The sequence below is a fragment of the Thermobia domestica genome, chromosome 9 (assembly GCF_964235325.1).
Source record: "Thermobia domestica chromosome 9, izTheDome1.hap1.1, whole genome shotgun sequence".
Classification (NCBI taxonomy): Eukaryota; Metazoa; Arthropoda; class Insecta; order Zygentoma; family Lepismatidae; genus Thermobia; species Thermobia domestica.
This window is the reverse complement of record NC_137462.1, coordinates 116,100,701-116,125,751: the sequence shown is the minus strand read 5'-3', so window position 1 is coordinate 116,125,751 and position 25,051 is coordinate 116,100,701. Positions and strand designations below refer to the sequence as shown.

The window sequence follows — 25,051 nt, the reverse complement described above, 5'->3', positions numbered from 1 at the left end:
TCATATTTCTTTCGTAAAATATTTTTAAAACAAGCACTTTTTTTTATCCTGAATAGTCAATGTGATTTTTGTCCCCGCTTCGCGTTTACCTTTGAATATTTCATAATCCATTTCCCTCTTCTCCCTTTTCTTCTATTTGACATATGAACTCAAGATTGCTGAACAAACGTGTAGGTATCCAAATGATACAATAAAGTATTCCACTCAAAACAAACTCGACTGTTTCAACTACGAGACACGTATGAAATGAAATCTTTGAGTTTTACGTCCCACGGTTATGCCGGTTAGGCTAAAGCAGACGGTGATGATGAGTAATGAATGAAATAGTGGAATGAAGAAAGTGGGAGGAAACGGGAGAACCCAGAGAAAACCCACGCACACAGTGTTTGTCCACCACAAAGTTTACTTGGCGGGGGCTGGGATCGAACCCGGGACCCCAAGCACCAGAGGTGAACGCTCTACCACTGAACCACCGCGGCCCAAGACACGTATGAGTCTAGGTAAGCTGACATAATCGGGCGGAAACATAACCTCTTACCTTTACTAGTACAATTCTAATTCTTGTTAGTGAGTGAAGTTTGCATTGTCTGTTTTCGTGAGCTACAGAAAATGTATTTAACAAGTAACTGAAGAGGCTTCAGAATTCATTTCGTTTGTGTTATAAATGTGTACTGGAGCAAGCAATATCCAAAGAGGGAGGCCTCTCGTAAATAACGAGAAGTTAAAAACGTAATTTGGCTAAGAACTTGAACCCAAAGAGATGTGAGGACTATAGAACTATTTATCTCATATCTCATGCAGCAAAAATTTTGCTTCGAATTTGGACAGAAAGATTGTAAAAACAAATAAAGTTGAGAATGAACAGTTTGGATTCAGGAGAAGTAAGGGCATAAGAGATGCAATTGGATTATTACGGGTGATCGGTGAAAGCTTTATTGAAAAAAGGGAAAAGAGATGTATATGATATTTATTGATCTAGAAAAGAGTTTTGACCGCGTGAATTTAGAATTGTTGTTGGAAGTTCTAAAGAAAGTTGGGTTGGAATGGAAAGATCGAAAACTCACTGCATATGAACGAACAAGTAAGTGTTAGAATAGGAGAGAAAAAGACAGAGGGGAGTGTAATTGGAAGGGGAGTTTGACAGGGATGCTGCCTTTCGATTATTAGTGATAATATGAAGTGTGAATGTGGAAATAAATCAAGAATAGGAATGGCGAGAGAAGCCTTTAGAAGAAAAAAAGATTATTTTGTGGGACTTTGAATAAAGAGTTGAGAAAAGACATAAAATGCTTCGTGTGAAGTATTGTGCTGTATGGGTCAGAAATATGGACATCAGACAAAAATGACGAAAAACGATTGGAAGCTTTCGAAATGGAGGTGTGGAGAAGAATAGAAAGAATTATCTGGGTAGAGGGAAAACGAAGGAGAGGGTGTTAGAAATGGGGAGAAAAGAACAATTTTGGACATTATTAAGAAGAGGAAGAGAAACTGGTTGGAACACTGGATAAGAACGAACTGTACCATGAGGGACGTGCTGGAGGGTATGGTGGCAGGAAAGAGAGGGAGAGGGCGAAGGAAACTTTAATTAATGGATTATATCAAAACAGAGAAAACATACGTGAAGACGAATAGGTTAGTGGAAGACTGGAACATCAAAGCTTCTCAGTTACAGCAAGTGACCTACCAACAATGGCAGAATACCTATGATGATGATGAACCACGTAACAGGAATACTGTGAATGATCATTTGAATAGCAGCATGTAGGAAGTTAGAAGTGAAAGATTTCAAGAAACAGTGAATAACGCAATTTGGAACATCTTAATTAATTTAAGATTCAGGCTCAGACAACGAAAAAATGCAAACTAGATGATGGTCATAATAGGATGAAACAGACGACAGGCTTTTAGCAGTTCTAGTGGAATAATTTAAAAGGTTATTCATTTAGAATTGAGATTTATATGTCTAGTATGTACAGTGAGTATCATTTTTGACGTTATGGATCATGCTGTCAATTCATTTGCAATACCGCAAGGGCGGAGAAGCAGCGTAAAAGGGGGGGGGGGGGGAGTCCACAATCCGGCAACGCTGCCCTAAATAGCATGTACCTTTGGCTAATGATTCTGTCACTTCTCATCTGAAAAGAGCTGTACACAAAGAGTACAGCCTCGAATAATTCATGAATTAGATGATGACCAGGCAAATTCCCTAATAACAAATGAGACACGAAGTTCGCAAGTTATGGAAATTATGTTATGTATGGATGTAACATGCCCAAGAATTGACTGGAATTCTTGACTATTCTTGCAAAAGTTAGTAGAAATCAAAAGAGGGGTCGGGAGCTGAAGAACAATAATAAACAAACGAACACGAAAAGGAAAAGAATGGTACGAATATGCTACAAAATACAAAATTCCAGGGGTGGTGCAACAGTAGCATCAGAGTAAGTAAATTGTGAAGATAGGATGTAACAGGAAAGTGAACAATGAAGAGTGAAAAATTTCTTGAAAGAAATTCTTCATCCCGAAAAAGAAGGTTGATACATTGTTTACCCTATGTTTGTTCACAGGAGATTTAATTTTCTTCACAGACAGTTTCTATTGTTAATACTGAAGTTCTTCAAACATTTCAGTTCTTCCATATTGTGCTATACGTATTTTTCTCTATTTGTCTCAGGGCTGAATTGTAAAATGGAACATGAACAATTAGGTAGTGTTAATGGCGATTTGCGATACATTTTGATATGAGGACGAAACCATAAAAGAAAGGAAAAAAATGAAAGAGAGAAATTGAAGTGAGTGAAAGCTGGGCAGGAGGAAAATGTTTAGAAACTGGTAGATCCGTACAATCTTGGATTTGATTTCACCAGACGTGCTTATTGAAGTAATTTAGATAACCTGTGTATTACAAACGAGGGCTCGCAACATAATGTCAATGATTACAGGATGTAAAGTAAGAAGCTAATTATCAATAATATCTATAGAATAAATGGAAGCATAATTCATTAATCAAGTGTGTTACTTTTCTTCCCTCCCTCTCCTTTAACAGAATCTACTATCATATCATTCAACATGAACTTTTCTCACATACTGTTCTAACCAATATTCTAAGAATTTTGAATTTTTTGCGTTTTTAAAGTACTATATAGTGGAATTTTTGTCCATCTACGGATATAAATTATCCAATGACAATTGTTTTAATGTAGCGCATATATAAAATTGATTGCTCACCTCAGCCTGGTCTGTTGTAGCATTTGAAATGTGGAGTTTCTCATTGACTATGCACAATTTATTTGGCATTGGAAGCATCACGAAAGTTCGATTGAAGGATCTGACCAACTCCATTGCATTCTTCTCTTGGAATATTCCCGTTACACACAGGACAATTATCTGGAACTATTAAAAGATTGTTGTTACAACAATTACTTCATATTTGCACTACATGTTCTATCAATTAATGCTGTAAACACTGAATAATAATTACATTCAAATCGCACAATACGGCGGTGAAACTATACTGGTATTCCACCTGGTATATCCACTAACCTAGAGTAGGATATGGGATAATAAGACATTTTGAGATAAAATTTTTGTGCTTTTGAAAACGCATACGAGTTTTTTTTTTTTTTTTTTTTTTTAACTTCCGTTAAGCAACTAAACAAAAACCATGTGAGATGACAAAACGGGAAACGACATCCACTGGACTTTGCCCATCTCCACACTGATAGACAGACTCTGCCTGCCGTTCAATCACTGTGGAATAGCGTGTGTGAAAATATATTGAGTGCAATCGAAACGCCCGCCAAGTGTGAAGTATGAGATGTAATTCGATTTCTCCACGTGGAAGAGCCACAGCCACAATTTATAATCGGATGAGTAAGTATTACAATGGAATCCTTATAAATTATGGCTGTGTGAACGAATGCTAGTTTAAAAGACTTACCGATGTACATGACAAGGGCGCCCAGGGTAGAAATCTTTGGTGGCAGACGACTTCGATGAATGCGTGAATCATGTGATTCATGAAAGGGGTAGACTATGATTTCTGAATTGTCTGCTGAGTTCCCTGATATCTCAAGATCAGTGCCTTGAGAAATCGGATTACACTTGTTGGGAGCTTCGATTGCTCTCGGTATGTTTCAAAACTCGCTTCAACAACGACTGAACGGCAGAATCTGTCTGTCTGTGTGAGGGAAGGGGAACAGTTTTACCTTGTCCCCCGTTTCATTGTCATAATACTGTGTGCGCCAGTACTGAAAATTTAGAACCTAAGATACTGAATATTCAATTAAATTAGAGGACATTTTAACAAGTCATTATTACAACTATTGTAACACAGTACATTCTCGAAAATGTCATTTTTTTTATCTGGTTTACACGCTTCATCCAGATCTGAGTGTCATAGATAAATGAAAAGTCACATAAACATGAAGTAACTTGTATATGTTTTCTATACCTCATATTTTGATGACAAGGTACAGCTGTTCAACACTATATCTCCAACTGTGTTCCACTGAGGTCAAAATTCCTATATTATGTAATACTGAAAATATTCATTTGAAATACAATGAATAACACACGATACTTTTTTTTTTTTTTTTTTTTTTTTACGTCATGTATATCTACAAACTCTTTTAGCATACATTTTTAACATCTCCTACACCCAGAAGCTGTAGGGCATCAAATCTGGAAATCCTGTGGACCAAGAAATGAGTCTTCTATTATCAATCTATCTCTCATCAAATTTTTCGTCCAGGTAACTTCTTAGGTGAAGGGAAAGGTCTTGTTGGAGATGGACATTGACTAAATATGTTTATTAAGTATAAAACCATTATTTATTGTTATATGTCTCTGTATAATATAACTTACCTCATTTTTCGTTTCAATTATATCTAATAACCTTCCATTTCCTTTCCATCTTTGTGAAAATTACCATTTAATTTCAATAAAGTGGCTAACGAATATGGCTTTCAGATTAACAACTAATCTTGTATAAACACTGACGAACACATTATAAATTTCAAGACTTTTAACACTTCTGTCCAGTGATGTAAATTTTCCGGAAAATTTTCTGATTCATAAAAACATATTCCACTTACTCCTATATCGTTGTTCAGCCGTGAAGTGAGGTGGGAAATTTTCTTCTGTTTTTCCGGAAAATTTGCCGTTCTAAAATATTTGTGATCAAGTAAAAATTCCTCAGTAATCATAAAATTGATTGAATTCATGTATAGAAATGTTAAAAAGTGAAAGATCGTTTAAAGAATCTGAAAATTTTCATGGCTCAGACAATTTTCAGTACTATGTAGGAACAAGTGAAACAATTTTTATGAATCGAAAAATTGTCTGTCCTGTATGCAAAAGAAAAACTTTTTATGAGTCGGAAAACTTTTATCATTTTGAAGCAAAAAGTAAAACAACTTTTTGTGAATCAGAAAGTTTTATTGCTCTGTAGAAACAAGTGAAAGGAATTTTCATGGATCGGAAAATTTTCATTACGATGTAGAAACAAGTGGAAAAACTTTTCATAAGACGGACAATTTTGGATATTATGTATAGTGATGTTAGGTGGAAAATTTTCCACTATATTTAACTGCACATTGAGCTATTAAATTCAATTCCTGTAGAGGAAAGTTAGACAGCAACAAATTATAATTTTCCAATTAGCTTCCGGGAACCATAAATTTTCTAATTGAATACCACCTCAAGAGCGAAAATGTTTTACTGATCAATTAACGAGATTTGTTTGTCTCACGAATATTCTCTTTATGTAAAGGAAACGGCTGATTAATGAACAAGAGTGATTATGAAAGAATTGGTGGAATGATGTGAGAGAAACCTACGGACACCATGTTGTCCAACACAAACTCTCAGACCTGGATTGAACGAAGATTCTCTTGTACCAAAGATGAGTGCTCTACCACTAAGCCACCGTGCCTCCTTTTCATTGTCAAGAACTTATCTGGATATAGTGGCTAATGGATCGGCACCAGTAATCCGGAGACCAGAGTTCGATTCTCGATCCAGTCGAAGTTTTCATTCTTTCGATTTCTACAAATACATCCAATAATTAAAGCCCTCATTGCTAGTTTAGTAGCTAGCGTATGCGCCTTTAGTGCAGATGGACTCGGGTTGGACTTCCGATGGGAAAATAATGAAATCTGAACGCACTACGTTGGTTCGGTTTCCACTTAATCTGAAAATCTCGATATAATATGGTCTCGGTTTTGAAAAGGAGCGTTAAATTTTAACTAACAAACAAACAATAGTTAAAGAGATTTTAGAAAAATATACTCACACTTAAAAATACTTCAAAAACAAGTTTTCAACTGATGTCTGCAAAATAACCCTCTTTAAATATACGTAGCAATATTTTCTATGTTTTATAAGTTCTTTATATGAAAAATACAAATTCAAATTTAACAACTCTAACTGTTTATAATTATTTGGCATAAAACTGAGATGTGAAGAGAAAAACTAGGGATCCATAGGACGTAAAATAATGGATTGAAAAGACTGGAATGTCCGATTTTATGCTTAACAGGAAGCCACCCTCTTAACACAGCCAACAGATAGAGATCAGTGTATGACGTCACAAGCTACGTACATGTTCCGTACATGCCAGTCAGGCAGCGGGCAATGTGTTGTTGAACAAAGTCGTGAGAGAAGTTCAGTATGGACTACAGACAACTGTGGGTGATTTTCCTTCACAAGTTCAAAGTTGGACATTTTGCACGTCTAATCGCGAAAGACATCAACAATGTATTTTGGTCAGGGGTGGTGGATGAACACATCATACACCGGTAGTTTATTAAATTTTATGTCGGTGACGCAATATTGAAAAATGATTTTTGCGGCTACCGACCAAGAGTATCATCTGATGAACTCTTTAGGAACATCGTGTGAGGGTACTCTCGGAAAAATGTTAGCGCAATTGGTAACGTGAAAAATAGACTCATTTTGATGTGGTGTTACAAGAGTTGGCACCGTCCAGGAAGGATCACCGTGTGGTGGTGTGCAGTTTTTTTATGAAATAACCGGGAGGTTTCCTGCATCGGATCGTTGTTTCTGACGAAAAGTAAATCTGCTCTAAATAATCGTACGATAGGACAGTGATTGGATGGTGATCAACGTCCAAAACAGTTTCCAAAAAGCATCCCTCAGGTGCAGAAGGTGTAACTGCTGTACGGTGATCTATGATAGGGGTGATCATTGTGTCTTTTTCCATAGGCTGTGTGTAATCAAATCAATATGGGTCGTTACAGTGCCGAAACCCAAACATTCAACAATGGTGAACAGGCATGGCGTTCTCATGTTGCACTAAAATCAATGTCTGCATGTCGCTCAAAGCAGGTAGTGGTAGATCATTCCCATCTGATGAGTGAAATCTCTGGTTTGACAACAGGTCGTGCCAAGTGGACTTTGTGGTGGACAAACACAGTGTGTGTGGATTTTCTTACTGTTTTCCAGTTTCCTTCTACTTTCTTCATTCCACCATCATTCATCTCATCATCATCTTCCTGAGCTTCGAAGCATTACCACGGAACGTTGAACTTAAATAACTCGTCCAAAGAATGGTGCTCTTAACCATAAGTTGCAGCAGTTATTTCTTTCTCATCCACTGTATTCTCCTGACCTATTTCCAACCGACTAATATATTACGTCTTCAGGTATTTCGATCACTTCTTGGCAGGCAAGAATTCCGATAACTAGGTGCTGCAACGTCCAGTTGGAGACTCCTTCACATCACAGAGACTAAACTTCTTTTGTCATGGAATCCAATCGGAGTCTGAGGGATGATAAAATTGTGTTCCAGCAGCCTAAGACTGCTTTGACTAACCAACAATTAAAAAGAAAAAAAAAATCCTTTAGAAGTGAAACACGTCAGTTAGAAATTCAAATCACACAAACTCAATGTAAAACAATCAATCTAACATTTCAGTACCATGCATGGTGCTCACTAGCGCTATGTTGTTTCGACTATTGTGCAAAAATAATTTGTTAAGATTTTAAAAGTAGAAGAAAGATCTTTAGTATTCAGTGATGAAATTACACCTAATACTTCCTTTATTGGGGTTAATAATCAGAAATATAACCGAAAGTTATTTGCATAGCCTCAGTATGATTACATAAGAATACTGAGTGAAAATTCTGGACACACTGTCAGCTAAGAGGAAGCAAACTGGGATCGAATTACGAGCCTGTTACTCATCCACCATGATTCCACATCGAACAATACCTGTACATTCTAATATTGAAGAATTTTCACAATATCAGAAAATACATTAAATCAGATATAATTCAAGCGTTTCAAGGAAAGTCAAGTATTTTCATACAAGATCAATAAAATTAAAAATAAAATCATATTAAGTAGTTACTCCTATACTCTTATGAAGAAACCTTATTCATTTACTTACTGAAAACTGAAGCAGATCTACTGTAAAAAGAGATCTATCATGGACAGTCTTTGGTAACTCCGAAATGCATTCATAAATTGCAGCTCTACCTACGTGAATCAATTCGCTTTTCTTCTTTCTCTCAGCACTAACCGCTATCAAATTTCTGCTTTGAAGCATGTATTTTATCAGCCTAAAAGAAAGATGAATACTTTTCTAGTAATTAATTCTCCAAGATTGGATATGCAAACGGAAAACAAATTCTCACTTTGTACTAACACAAAGAAATTGCAACATAATTATGAATCTTAATAATAAAACACTCGTTCTCTCACTTAGTATTAACATACAGAAATTACAACATAATTATGAACTCCAATTATAGAACACCTATTCGTTTTAATTTATAAGAGATTGATTGGATTCTTCGTAAGGCGTTTTAGAAAAATTAAAACAAGTGGATGAGACAGTCAGCGAACCGAAGTTAGTAGCTCCCAGCGTGGCCAAGCTAAACATGTCCCTGACCGAGCCAGGCCACCAAATATGGCGATCTTTATTCTTTACATGATGGGCTACTTGCCCATTAAATTTGGTTTAGAGCCAGTCAGTAGTTTCCGAGAAATAAAATACCCCACCACACCATTCCTGGAATGAAACTATAAGATCATGTATGCTTAAACCGGAAGCTAATGAGAAAAGTTATGTCTAATGTATTTCATACCATGAAAGAGCTACTTCTTTCTTTTCTTTTCTTTTTTTTTTTTTCGAACACTGTAACTATCAATAGTACAAATATTATATGATAATACACGTAACAGGAATAAAAGAAATACTGTACTACAGAAAAAAAAGCAGAGCTACGTGATGACATCCAGCCACGTGATAGTGTTACCTGGTTCAAAGTGGACAGAGCAGAGTGAAAGAAGATAAAACAGACAGACATATAAACTGGTAGATAAGAGAATGCAGGGGGAAGAGGGGATTAACTTGTGAAGAGAGAAAATTATATACTATGTACTGACACACTAGAATCATAATCTCGACTCACTAGAATCATAATCTAACATTCAAGCAATCTAATGAGTCTAAACTTCATCATGCCTTCATTGCTTCATCTTTCTCGTGGCAGTTTCTCGTTATTTTCAAGTATTCCGATAATATTTTTTTTTTCTTTCTTTCAACATATTCATACCACTGCAGCCTTCATTTTTTAGTATTTCTTGGAGACTCTCTTGACTGACTATTCCTGAGGGAAGGAGTGCTGAAGTGTACGGAAGACACTACGCAATGATGTACTTTGTTCACACACAAACAAACACTTCAGCACTGGAACTGTTGGAAATACTGGAACGTTACAGAAAAGCATCGTAAAAGTACAGTAAATGGAAGTGCAGTAGCTGACTTGTACAAAACAGGCATAAGAAAAAATATCCCAGAGACGGTGAAGAAATTTTCTGCCATTCGTCTCATACAAACTACGAGGGTCACTAGAAATGTTTTTGAGACATGTAGCTCTGGGTATACATATATTTATTTCAACAATTATATCTTTTCAAAGTGTTCTCCCCGACATTCTACACAACGTCTCATCCTCCTAAGCCTATCTTGGAAGCACTGGTGTCACTGAGTTTTAAGCATTGCATCTAACTATTTTTTGTAGGCATTCACAGCATTTTCAGAAGTGGAAAACCAATACCCACGAAATTTTTCTTTCACTACGGGGAACAGAAAAAAGTCACATGGTGCCAGATCGGAGCTGTAGGGGAATGGGATAAGAGCTGAATAGCTGGTATGATCAACGGAATCAAGTGTTTGGTTAGCAGAATAGACTGAAGCATTGTCATGGTGCAGCAGGATTTGTCGGAAAATAGCCCTTGGTCGCTTCTCCCAGATTCTGTTGAACATTTCAGGTAGACAAACGCTTGTGTACAACTTGGCAGTACCTGTGCGTTGATTTTCTAGAGTAACCGTAGCCACATACCCACTTTTTGAAAAGAATATGGACACCATTTTCTTCCCTACACTCCGTAGTCACTTGATTTCATTAATGGTGCTTCACCAGAAAACACCCAAACAGATGACCGGTGCTTTGTCTCTGGGTCAAACTGGTAAATCCAGGTTTCACAATATTTGACAGTTCTGAAGTATGTTTTGACACAATTCCACTCTTGACTGCTTTTGATTTTCAGTCCAGTTGTGTGGCACCTACTAGATGAAAGCTGTTTCCCACGCAAGAGTTTATGCAGGATGGTTGAAACATTCGGCGCACTAATCCTAAGGGCATACTCGATGTCGCTGTATATCACTCGCGGATCGTCCCTAACCCACTGCTCCATGGCATCAATCTTCTTCTCTGTATCTGCTGTTGATGGCCTTCGCACTGCGCCCCTTGTCTTCTAACGAGGTCCGGCCCCATTTAAATTCGGAAAACCAATGAAACATTGTTCCACGCGATGGTGTACTCTCCTCAACCTTTCTAGCAACACCGATTCATTTGAAGTCGTACAGAATCATGACTCGCAAATCCCTCCTTTCCAACTCTTTGGCTGCGGTGGAAATGGTGGCAACTCCGGCCATTTGGCAACACCGCTCACCACGACATATGGCATAATCGTCGTGAGACTGGGCGAGTTCACTTGCAAAGGTGAAGTAAGCAAAATTTTATTCCTGCAGTGTCCAAAAACTTTCCTAGTCAACCTAGTGGTATCGGAGGATCAGGTTTTGCTTGGTGCAGTCGTTTGTGTCTCTGAGACCACTGCTCCAGTTGAAATAACACAGGCAATGAGTTCCTTGCGGTTGTTACTAACTTACAAAGATTACGCGTAGCGATACATGGGTATTTTTATTTTGGTAAGACAGTAGCCCTGAGGATGCATGTGCAGCGCCTGACCGTTGTTAGTTATGTATTAGATACTCGTCTGTAGCATATCAGATGGAAAAATGAAATCTTTGAGTTTTTACGTCCCACGGTTATGCCGGTTAGGCTAAAGGAGACGGTGATAATGAGAGATGAGTGAAATGGTGGAATGAAGAAAGTGGGAGGAAACGGGAGCACCCCGAGAAAACCCACGAGCACGGTGTTTGTCCACCACAAAGTTCACTTGGCGAGGGCTGGGATCGAACCCGGGACCCCAAGCACCAGAGGTGAACGCTCTACCACTGAGCCACCGCGCCCCCCCCCCATATCAGATGGAGTAAAACAGTTGTGTAATGAAGTAATTCGACGGTGGTACTGCAAAATGGAAGACAGTGTTTCATAGAGGCTAACATTTAGGTGTGTGGTTAGATGACGCTGTATTTAATGTGGCTATTGTATTAGGTATGTAGCGAGGAACAGTTAAAGGTGATGGCAGCCTATAGAATTAATGGCACAACAACAAACAGTATAAGTGAACGGAAGAGAACCCTCACTGATAAGGATTGCTAAGCATTAAAAGGAATGTTACCAAGGGCCGTAAAGCGAATAAGGCAAAATTGACTCCGGAACACAATCAGCACCTAGACAAGCTTATTGCGACAACCACAGTTCTACGAAAATTGCACAACCTGAACGTATCAACCCTGTGGGATTGCAATTTTCAAATCACTGATCATCGCCTACAACGCTTTAACGCGAAGAATGATACTGAGAGTATGCAAAATGGACTATCGAAAGGAAACGCGTAATATGATCCGATTATTTCTCTTTTATCTTACTTCCTACAACAGGCTGTGTTTTAAACACGGGAAACGCCCACGAAGCTTATGCTTCGAACTGTCCTCTGTACCACGAAACATGGCGGCAGCTCTGTGTTGCTGTGGGCCAAAGTCTCTGGTAGTCCATATGTTCTGTGATTAAGCTCACAAGATGCATTACTGCCAGCGATTATGTGACATTTTAGGTGACCATGTACATCCTATAATGCACATGTCATTTTTACCAATGGGCGATCGCATTAACTTCCAAATTCACCCCATTCGGCTGCGGGCCGGGGTCACTGGGGGGGTACCGAGACATGTAAAAATAATCCAAAATGACCGATATTAGTGTCAAATCCATAGTTTTCGCGGTCGCTGAGATCAATGATGACACTTCCATTAGCGATGGCTTTCAGATTCAGCTACCATTCTATATCCGAGCCGGGGTTCACCTGCCCGGGGCGGAGGAGTTACCGAGACATGTAAAAATAATCCAAAATGACCGATATTAGTGTGAAATCCATAGTTTTCGCGGTCGCTGAGATCAATGATGACACTTCCATTAGCGATGGCTTTCAGATTCAGCTACCATTCTATATCCGAGCCGGGGTTCACCTGCCCGGGGCGGAGGAGTTACCGAGACATGTAAAAATAATCCAAAATGACCGATATTAGTGTGAAATCCATAGTTTTTGCGGTTGTTGAGATGAATTGTGATACTGCCATATGCGCTGACTTAAAAATACAGACTCCATGCGAAGAATGGGTATTTCAGCTAGTGTTAAATAAAATAGCGTTTTTCAAATTTTTCAACCAACGAAAAAAAGAGGGTTTTATTTCACTATATAATACTATATGTTGTGTCAGTCAAACATAATTTACAGGGTGTAAACTTAATTTCTGACCCACCTAGAAATTTTATGAAATGCATGAATAAGTAAGAATACAATGAAGAAACGTTGCACATTTGATTTATTTGAAAAGAAAAATGTCCAATTTATCAGTAATCAATACTGTTTCCCTGACGTTCCAAGCATTTTAACATCCTAGTTCGAAAACTCTCCACTCGGTTGTGACAGTCCTCTTGTGTGGAGACGGATCACTCTTCCTTGAGGCGTTAAATCAAAGTTTCTCTGTTGCGAGGCCTTGGTTTCTGAAACACGCTCTCCTGCAGTCGAGACCATAAGTGCTCAACAACATTAAGGTACGGACTATTACCTGGCCAATCATTCCACACTCCGTGGAACTCCTTGGCGATCACATTCATCGTTGCCTTTCCAGTGTGACATTTGGCTCCATCCTGCAAAATCGCGTACTGCTGAACAGGAAACATGATGGGATTAGTAAAACACGCTCGATAAACTGGAAGTATATTATCTCGGTTGTATTGGGAGTCCATCGTCTTTCCTTTCTCAACAACAATAAGTTCAGTTTTCCCATAGCTTGAAATTACTCCTGCCACCATAACCTTTAGGCCGAACTTGGGCCTCCGTATAGGGGGGATCGTTTCAGCAGACGATCTTCGAACCCCATGATTTTGCCGGTTTGGTACAGGAAAGAGCTCCACCAGACTCTCATCGGTAAAAAGCAAGTGAGCGCGTTTAATCCGTTCCTCACGCGAGTCATCAGCAAAGCCTTCACCTTGTAGTCTCTTACAAAAGTTGTAGCGGTCGGATATGTTTTTCTGCGAAAGCAGTAGTTTTCTAGGCTGGACATAACATTTTCTTCCCCAGTCGGTAGTCTGAAGATATTTAGAGACGGTCATGTGACTAATCTTCCCCTGAGATTGGTATCTTTCTGAAAAGTTTAGTCTTTTAGCTACAGTTCTTGTTCCAACGCCTGGCTTGTTTTTAACCCATTCCCGTATTTGCTTCTTTGTTCTTGGTGTAACTTTAGTTGGATGCCCTGTTCGTGCATCCTTGACATCCCCTTCATTCTTTCGCACCCACTTCCTTGCAGTGTTTCGGCTAATTCTCAGTTTCTTTGTTATGTTTCGGATACTTTCACCACCACCACTAAGCATTTAATTTTTATGGCGAAGCATTTCTCTATCTGTTGACACTGTATTGTATTGCACGTTGTACACTTGCACTTAAAAATATGAGTTTGCACTTTAAAAAGCACTTCACTTATTTTAAAAAGAATACATTTTAAATACATACGTATGTGGTTTCAAAATCCGTGCAAATTTACCTAATAAATTCACATTAAAAGGGGATCAAACTGATTTCTTTTTTGTGTAAACTTAATTTTCTACCCGTTTGAGTAATTTTCCGCCACAGGTGACGCCAAACAAATGCTCACAATTTTACACTGGTTGAAGCAGTATTGCTGGAAGTTTTATAGTTTACTCACTAAATAATGCCAAAGGGCACAATGCGATCATTTGTCCGATAATGAACAGTATTGCTTACAAAATAGACCTCGTCATGCGCAGTATATGTAAACGTGATAACATACACAGATAAACACAAAAAACGAAACTGACGTAGATATGAGAAATTATTCGGTCAAAACTAACCTATGAAAGAGTGGTAATTAAGATATCGAACTTTTATGCACTTGTTTCCTGCTGAAATATCAGAATTGGTTAAATTAAAAATAAATAAATACATAAAATAAAAAATCAACGCCCACTAAAAGTGAGAGATTATTCCCATCACTTGACATCGCTGGTTAATAAAAGCGGATCGCACGAATGATATTACTTGTTCTGGAGAAAATCTGAAATATGTGGAGTTCTGAACAATTCTTGGGGGGAAAAAGATTTCAATTTGAAACATCTGCGAGCGTTAATCACTTTCTCCTCTCATTTAACATCTAATACTTTCTTTTTCTTTTTTTTTTCTGATGTAATGAAACCATTCACAATCAGATCTATTGTTGTCATAGTAAAATTACTACTTGTATTATTATTCATTGTTAAAGACTTGCCATCAAATGGTTCAACTCTCACGAGCTCTACATTCTTCGAAGTAAAACTGCAATTTAGTAATACATTTAACTATTGTCTTTATTAATAACTGAATGCTCCGCTTATAATGAAATGTTATTTTCACGTTACACTGAACCTATCAAATCAATTGACCACTCCACTCAGAAGAAAGAAAGAAAGAAAGAAAGAAAAAAGAAGAGAGAGAGAGAAAACTGAGACAGACAGATCAATTTTTAACTCAATCAAGCGCTGCATTTCCTATTTACGAAGTCTTTTACAATTAATCAGGTTTACCTATCCCTATCCTTTCGTTACTTTCTTTTTATAATTACTTTCAATATAACATATAGAATAGTGATGAACAATTTTTAGTTCATTTAATTTAAAAATTAAAAGTTCTTTTAATAATAAAATTTACGTTTTATCGTAAATAAATTTATTTTATATTACGAATCGGATTTATAATTTTCGTCATGATAGGTAATGTTACGATGGTAGGTAATTTAAAGAATCCATAGCAGTCTCGTCCATGTGGAAATGCTTACTCCTCAAATGGATTTTCACGACAGAGAACAGATGACAGTTTGAAGGTAATAAGTCGGATGAATAAGGGAATGTTGGATAAATTCAAAGTTACAGATATGCAATTACTGAAGTAGCGCGTAGCAAATGGGGGTTCACCAGGTGCAGGCCGCTCAGGGCAGCAATCTAATAGGGTGGCAGAAGTGGAGGATTTAATTTCAATAATTTTGAAAATTTTAACTATAGTCAAAATTTTAAAATTGGTGCCTATATTAATTTAAGTTTTTCTCTATAGTTCAAAATTCCGTGGCTTAACGAAAATCAACGTTGATAGGCTCGTCAGTAATTCATGTTAATCTTGTTACGTCCTGCATTTTAAAATCTCATTAGCCAACTGAGAATCCAGTTTCAGCTGGTGACTGTAGTTTAATGTAGTAAGTATAGTGTTTTAGATGTGAAAAACATTCAACCAAAGGGAAAAAACAAAGTTTACCCGGGATTTCTTTTATCCTACTCTGCGCCCACAGGTGGTTTACTCTCCTTCAAAAGGAGCCCCATTCTGTTTTTGCTGCAAATTGTTACCATCCATAAGCACCACCACATATACGTTTGGCTCGACTGTTTTAGTAAGCGGTGGAAGTAAAATCCAAAAACTGCAAGCCATGAGTCAGTGCTAAACATCTTGACAGTTTTGAGCGATGGAGAACTTTGATATTACGAATTAGCCGACACAGGGCAATTGACGATGAAATAAGGAAGGGAGATAGTGGAAGGATCTTCCTTCACGAATGTTCGACGTAACCAGGTTATTGGCTGAACACAACTTTGCATTTCGAGAACAACACGTTAGCGTTGGAGAGACTGTCAGCGATAGGATCAGGGGAATGTTTAATGTGTGAGCACCTTAGAAAGGTCAGCATGGTGAAGAATATGACAGTTTCCTTACAAACTTCATGGTCCCGATGTATGTACACATGCCTAGAGGCCATACTGTTTAATGTATTCGAATCACAATTTTATTAATCTCTCCTTGGGACATTTCGAATGTTCTTCTTGTCGCTCGAAGTAAGAGTTGTTTACTGGAGTGAAAATGGAAAATTGGGATTTTCTGGAACACTCCTCAGTTTTGTTTACATTCCATGAGGTAATATTTAACAACCTTATAATATAAATAATTTCTTTGAAAAAATCCAAAAGAGGTAGCTTATTCTTGGAAATTAGTTTTTCCGGACGTCTTCTTACAATATGTTTAGGTAATTTTGTTCATAGTTTGCAAATAAATATTATTAATAAACCTACAGCATTGGAATCGCTATTTGCGGCCCTAATTAAAAGAAACGTGACAGAAATATTCTTCATTTCAAAGTTTTAGTTTCCTCCTTCATGAACTCTGTAGCTAGTAATTCCGCTCAACTGAACAAGGAAGTGTCCATGTGTTGGAGAATCCTTTTGAAAACTTCATATATTTCAAATATGTGAACTGGAAATTGCAGGTTTTCCCATAAAATTAGTTTTCGATAACTTCGCAGTAATTTTCCTCAAGAATAGGATTGTTTTCCTATTGGTTGATTATTGGTGGTGTCCAGTCACGTCAGTCAATCACGTATTATTTCTTTTAGCTGAAAAGGACGCTATCTGCTTTTGTTCACTTCGTGAGCAAGACGTATTATGATCCGTTGGACTGACCTTAAAAACGTATAGTGTGGGTTTCTGTCACCTCGGCACGGTGCGGCCTCAGGTTGTGGATCGAGAAGGTTTTTAGTGTAAGATTAGCTGCGAACGTACTGAATATGCAGTCACAAACAGACGACAAGAGAGGAGGGTCTTTCAACTTCGGGGTTCGGTGTCAGGCTAAAAACGTCTTCCCATATAAGACAGTTGTTCAGAAACATTCACAGAAACCTTGGACCTCGACTAATAACTTGGCACGACCTCAGCAAAGTAAAATGAACATGAGATTTGGAACACTGAATATAAGTCTTTATAGAAGAGGCGCATTAAAAGCCATAAGAAGTGAGTTAGAGATATATATAGTATGAGCTTGGCAAGAGTTCAGGAAGTTAGGTAGGAAGGAAAGGGTGCGACGGAGACCGGAATTTTTATATTTTTTATGGGGAAGGAAATAAAAATTACCAGCTAAAAACAGGATTCTTCGTTCATAAACGAACAATATCAGCAATGAAACGAGTTGAATGTGTTAATGATAAGCTCTCTTTTACTACTCTTCAGGTTCGATGGTGTGATATTATTGTTCTAAATGTGCAGGTCCCAACACGATAACGATATAAAGGTAGTTTTTACGAAGCATAGTATATGAAAATTATATTAAGGGAGTTCAATGGAAAAGTATGACGAGAGAATACTTTCAAACCGATTATAGGGAATGAAAATCTGCATAAGGAAAGTAATGAAACAGCGTTACACTCGTGAACTTTGTAACATCCAAAAACCTTATCGTGAAAAGTACAAAATTCCCACATCATGACATTCATAAATATACTTGGACCTCACCCAGTGGAAACACACACAACCAAACTGATCACGTTTTAGTAGATAGAAGACAGTCTAGCGTAACTGAAGTTCGGTCGTTTAGACGAACTGATTGAGACACTGACCACTACCTGGTAGCAGCAATTATACAAGAGAAATATCGCTGGAAAAAAATCTTTAGCATCTGAAAACGGAGAGGTTTAACTTAAAGAAATTAGAGAAGGGTCAGGCGAGAAGGGAATACCAGATTAAAGTCTTCAATAGATTCTCGATTTCAGGAAGTTCGGAATGCACTTATGTTGGAAGTTCGGAATGCACTTGTGTTAAAGATATCTGATTTAAAATCAGGGATAGCATTAAAATTTCAGCAAAAGAAGTTAGGACGCGCGGAAATACGTAAGAATAAACCATGAATCGATCAGGAATGCACTAACTAGCAGAGAAGATAAAACAGACAAAACTGCTACAAAATCAGACTGATAGAACTGCAAAAATGTCTTTGATATTAGGCCGAAAACTTCAATACGTTTTACGTACAACAAAGGAATGTGATTTCTCGAAAGCTAAATTTGTTTAACTTGAAGATAACAGTAAAATCAAAAATATTCGGGAATGTATAAAAGTATCAACGAATTTAAGGAAGACTATCAACCTCGCATGTACACATTAGAGAAAACGAATGCTACAATTCTCACGGATACGGATAGTGTTTTAAATAGGTGGAAAGATTGTTTGACAGTTTGTTCAACACGCAGCCAAAAAATACAGTATGTGGGGAAAGTGAAAGCATAGCAGGACCGTTTATTCCGAACAGAAACAGAAATTATTATAAAGAAATTAAAGAAACACAAATCTCCGGGTGCAAACGAAATTCGTCCGAGGTAAATTTAACTGGAGAAAAAAGGCTGTGGAACAAGATACATAAATTCATTCTCCTCATCTGGAACAAAGAGAAATTGCCACAAAAGAGGAAAGAATCAATCATGGTCCCAATTCACACGACAGGCGACAAAACTGATTGTAATAATTACCGAGGCCTCTCTTTTCTAGAAGAAGAATAAAGAAGGACAAACTTTGTTGAAGTTTTTGTCTTTTTACAGAACTTTTCCGGTTATTTATTAAATGGAAATAACAAAGTGTAATAATTTATGTAAATGGGAAAGCCTTTTAGCAGCTGTTAGGAATATTCGTACAAATGATAAAAACGAAATTTTACTCAAAATAAAAATTAATATTACTACCCTTTGGGAATGGCAATCTGACTTACCATAAAACCTGTCAAAATTATAATTCAGAAAGTATATCCCACTTCGTCTTTGAATGTTTCAGAATTCTGTTTCTATTGCTAATATATATATAAATTAGCAATAGAAACAGAATTCTGAAGCATTCAAAGACGAAATGGGATATATTTTCTGAATTATAATTTTGACAGGTTTTATGCTAAGTCAGATTGCCATTCCCAAAGAGTAATATTAATTTTTGAGTAAAATTTCGTTTTTATCATTTGTACGAATATTCCTAACAGCTGCTAAAAGGCTTTCCAATTTACATAAATTATTACATTAAATATATATAATCTTTAATTGGAAGTACACTGACGAATTCTTACGAAATAACTTTCAAAATGCAAAGAAATTATCTAGCTAAATACTGAAAGACGACTGTATATTGATTAGTTAATCTTTATTCACAGCAAATTGTATATGAATATTTTAAAAAGAAAAAGAAATTGTAATGAACATCTCTTAATAGCTAATCAGAATTAATTGACAATTTTCATAACAGCGGTCTCTATAATCGATTTTCAACAGCTATGAAATTCTCAAATCTAATATAAATAAATAAAGTTTGTTTGTGTGTTTGTCTGTCTCTGTGCGGCCTGGGGACCAGACGAGTGGACCGAGAGTTACCAAATTTTAGTCACGAATACCTTGATCCAGGTTCCACACCAGAAACGTTTTTGTTAAAATTCGAACCAGGGGGGTCTCAGGGAGCGTTTACCGGGACAAGTAAAAGTAGTAGAAAATGACCCGATATTAGTGTCGAATTCATAGTTTTGGCGGTCGCTGAAATCAATGGTGAAACTCCGATCCCATTAACTTCCAAATTCACGCTATTCGGCTCCGGGCCGGGAGTCATAAATGGGGGGGAGGGGGGAAGAGGGTATACCGAGACACACAAAAGTAATCCAAAATGACCGATATCAGTGTCAAATCCATAGTTTTCTCGATCGCTGAAATCAATGGTGACACTTCAATTAGCGATGACTTACAAATTTAGTTACAATTGTATGCGGGCTGGGAGTCAGATGGGAGGGGGGAAGATACCGAGACATGTAAAAAATAGCCCAAAATGACCGATATTAGTATCAAATACATAGTTTTCGCGGTCGTTGAGATCAATGGTGATACTCCCACAAGCGTTGACTTCCACATACAGCCCCCGTGCGAACCATGGGTATACTCAACTAATTTTAAATAAAATACATTCCATATTTTTAGTGTTTATGTGTTTACGTACATAGTTTATGAAATACTAAATCACTATTTTTCATACATGCAATATCAAGACGCATATCAAATTCATATTATGATAATAGCCTTGCATCCTTTCTACACAGTTTATTACATACGTCACTAACTTTAATATCGGTATATACATAAATAAAAACTACGTACTATTCATATTCTATAATTCACATTTCAATACTTATAATTAAACTCAAATATCATCAAAACAAAATTTAATCATCTTTTGTGGGCCACTGAGCATCAGTACCAAAATCAGAACAGGAAAGAAATCAGCTCTAAATATTTGTGATTATTAATTTTATATACATCAGCAAAGAATCGTTGATATTGATTTGCTGTGACTATATGTGCAATAACAACATTCTATGGAATGAAACTAGTTCGAAGAATTTTATCAATACTATAATTTTAAAGTCATTTAACTGGGAAAACCAAATTATATTTTTATTCGACAAAACCTTCATTCTGCTAACATATTATAATAATTTAAATACGTAATAAAATATCGTGCGGTGCTTCGCAGTAGTCATTTTACTCTGTGGAAGGAAGGACTAAAACAAAACTAGCCACCAATCACGTTTGTTGCATTTGTCATGCTTTCAAAATTTTAACTTCCTCTGCCCGTAAAAGTAATTTGGCAGTAATGTTAAAACTGCCAAAACATTATATTTAGTTCTAACTTAATTTTGAATATTTTTCTAAGCCAAAATAAGGTTCAGCTTACGTTAAATGTTCAAAATTTAATGATCAACAAGCAGATTAAACAAGGTAAATCACTGATAAAATAAGACGCACTTTTTTCACTTCAGATATTTTCCCAAATTGTTTTATTTAATAGATTTTCTTCGGTAAATACTTCTTCAGTACTTTATTTTGAGCTTTACTAATTGCATTTCAGTTGTCAAATATACCTTATTTCCGATTTAAATTAGCAAAATCAGTAAAAATCTTCCGGAACAAAAATTAAGTGCTACCAGATTCCATTTGTAATCACCTTCAATTAACTATTCTCGATCCCAGAAGTTCCTCAAATCAGGGGTTCACACGCCTATCTCCATGGCAACGTTTACATTAAACCATATGAGAATGTAAATATACACAAGACAATGAATATAAACCACAGATTTTCAATAATCATTGGATTTACTGATTGAATAATTTTGAAATCATTTATCACAATTAAAATAATTGAATTCTAATACTAAAATGATATATATTTACATAATTTAGAAAAAATTCCTAAACATATGCATTTCAATGGGTAACAAAATTGAATTATTAGCATCACTATGCCCACATAGGAACTAGTCAAATCACAACATGACCAAGTGACGTAAGCGAAAACTTGGAAAGATTGAATAAATATTATTAATGTACGAAAATTTCAATAAATTATGCTAATATTAAAAAAATTAACACTGTAGAAAAAAAAAATTAAAAATGGGATTCCTACAAAATGGAAGAGCTAATAAACTAAATACAAACCTTGAATTTGGTGACGTACTGTATCCTGACAGATACGTAGCTGTGAGTGAGAACACAGCCCTTTTATGGTAAAGTTCCATCACTGGAATTCTATCGTCTGCATCATAAAGAGTGAAATAACTTTCTAAAAACCTATCTACAAAAGCTTCGCCGTCTGATGCACAAAGAAACAATTTCTTAGGTGGCGGAAGAAGAAATGGATCTATATCATCCTAAACAAAGTTGGAATTAATTAGCTAACATGTAATTAAATTAAATGAAACAATTAGCATTTTATTAGTCTGATATTTATATACATGGAAATGTAGTCAAATCATGCACATTTCCATGTACATGAAGCATGAAAATATCAAGAACCACTTGTGGATATGTTATTTTGCTAAGTACTGTAGTATTTCTATTATTAATGATTACAAGTAACGTAGTAAATATTACAATGAGCAAAGATTCAAAGAAATAATGCTAATATTTTCAAATATATGACCAGAAAAATCAAACATGTTTTTTAATGGTATTGAAAATACACAACTTTATAATAATACTGCAAAATGATAAATATACACATATATATATTAAGAAAGAAATTTAAGCTATTTATTTACAAAGTGAAGCTATGGGGTACATAGATAAGAACAACGGACTTACCTTTCTATCTCAGAGTTTTATTTACTAGGATCACGCAGTGATATTTGCAATATTGTGTTGTTAATACTTCTGCCCGTCTGTCAGTTACTCTGCACGATAACTCTTGAACAGATACGAAATTTTAAATTCTGTTTTTGGCCGGGCTTATTAATGGATAACGGTGAATTTAACCGTGGCTAACTACAGTCCATATTCCATTATTGCAAGCAAATTTTTGAATTCTGTTTTTCGCACAGACAAATAGAGCGATTATCTCGAATGATTTAATTAATAGAATCCGTTAAAGCAATAACGGATAGCGGCGATTCTAACGGTGGGTCCATATAGCCCTTATTCCATACATGATTTTTTTTTCAACAGATAGCTAGAACAATTATCTCGACTGAGTTCGTTCATGGAACCAATTCGTTAACGGATAACGTCGACTTAAGCGGTAGCAATCTTCTACATGTAAATGAATTTTTAATTCTGTTTTTGCAATATCTCGGTAGAGTTCGTCAAATGGAATCAATCCATTAACGTATAAACGGATAACTGCAATTTAACGTGACGGCTATCCGTATCCCATACATGGAAGCCAATTTTTAATTTTTATTTATTTTTTTATTTTTTTTTGTAACAGATAGCTCGAGAAATTACCTCGACCGAGTTTGTTAATGGTGTCAGTCCGTTAATGTAATAGATAACGGCGACTTTAAAGAGAGCTATCTATATCTCATATCCCACGCATCTAAGGGAAATTTTAAATTCTCTGTTTTACAAAAGATAGTTACAGCAAGTATCTCGGCTGAATTTGACGGTGAGTCAAACCGTTAACGTATAACGGATAACGGATAACGGATTAACGGATAACGGTTGGTATCTATAACCCATAGATGTTACCGAATTTTTGAGTTGTCTCTCTTACGACAGATAGGTAGAGTGATTATGTCGGCCGAGTTCATTAATGAAGTCAATCCGTTAACATCTTAACTAATACCGGTGTCTATCCATATCCCATATATAGAAATATTTTCCGTGATTCTCTCTACTGTCCTTACGAGAGTTTATTTTGCTGAAGGATATCCATCTTGTCGGAAGTCTTGATTGCCATCAATTCTGACTGCATCACTGCAAATCTGTTTACGTAAATAAGTGTACTGTCCTATAAAATAAACATCAGACCCCAAGCGTGAATCATAATAACTATTTCGAAGATTCTTACTGTGAAATTTCGAGAAACCGTTACTAAATGACTTGTTTGTGTACGGATATTATATTATCAGACTACAGTTTAACACTGCTAACTAATGATGTTATTAAGTAGTTTTCGAAATATTCTAGGATTTTATTTTCATATTATAGGACAGTACACTTCTTTACATAAACAGATGTGGGAGTAAACAGGGTCCTAGCGACGTCGTCGGAACTGATGGCGATCAAAATTTCCATGATCGAAATTATTCAGTAAAGAGATGAAATCCTGCTATATGAAGGTAGGTCCACTGTTATTTAAAATTAATTAATTAATTTTTTATATTTATATTATCTTTATATCATATACTTTTCCAAATTACAAATACCCAGATATCACATATTGGTAAGAAAATATAATAATCCTGTCTAATTAAAATAAAATCGTGTATCAAGCACTATATATATATATATATATATATATATATATATATATATATATATATATGTGTGTGTGTGTGTGTGTGTGTGTGTGTGTTCTAATAGGTAGAGTCAAATAACGGTCCGGGCGTGTCTTTTCCTCTTCACTAATTTTTATTATAAAATTTCTGAATACAATGTCTTTAATTTACAAACAGTAATTTCTCCTAGCTGACCACATGAAGGAGATTGGTGTTTTGCAGGGTGCTCCTTCCGCTCATTGCAGCATCCAGAACAGTTGCAATGTTATAGGTGAGATTTGTGGATAACCCCCTCAACTCACAGCAGCCTCATGAGGTTTTAGTTGTAGTTAGGATCCCTAGTCCAGTGCGACATAGGGCTTGGGAAAGGTGTACCCCTAATTCAGTGCGACCTCGGGGCAGGTAATGGTTAGTTAATCAGCGGGTCAAACTGATACCAGTTTTTACCATGGTCCCTCTTTTGTTTGTCCTCTTCGGGTGGCTCGTCCTCCTTCGGATCCTTTCGTGTGGTTCGTATCCTTTCGGTTTCCTTCGTGTCTTCCTCTTTAGTGTATCGTCTGCTTTAGTAAATAATGGCACGTGTCGTTATACGTGTGCTTGTGTTGTGATGTGGAAATCCTTACAATATATATTCACAAGATTCTTTTTCTAATATATTTTACCAAACAGTTTTGCAATGTTATTAAACACTTGCTCTGTGGATTAAGAAAACTAGAGGTTTCGAAAGGTATGTAA

At 36.4% G+C, this 25,051-nt stretch overlaps 1 protein-coding gene across 2 annotated transcripts in view; it reads right to left on the bottom strand.

The window, feature by feature from the left end:
* The window catches only part of LOC145694955 (uncharacterized), a 229,111-nt gene that overhangs the window by 34,638 nt on the left and 169,422 nt on the right, over positions 1-25,051 (bottom strand). For both annotated transcript variants that reach the window (XM_081771761.1, XM_081771760.1), the window contains exons 12-14: positions 22,038-22,249; positions 8,415-8,586; positions 3,229-3,393 (exon numbers count right to left, since the gene is read on the bottom strand). In XM_081771761.1, coding sequence (XP_081627887.1) covers positions 3,229-3,393; positions 8,415-8,586; positions 22,038-22,249 — 549 coding nt within the window. The remainder of the gene's footprint in view (positions 1-3,228; positions 3,394-8,414; positions 8,587-22,037; positions 22,250-25,051) is intronic.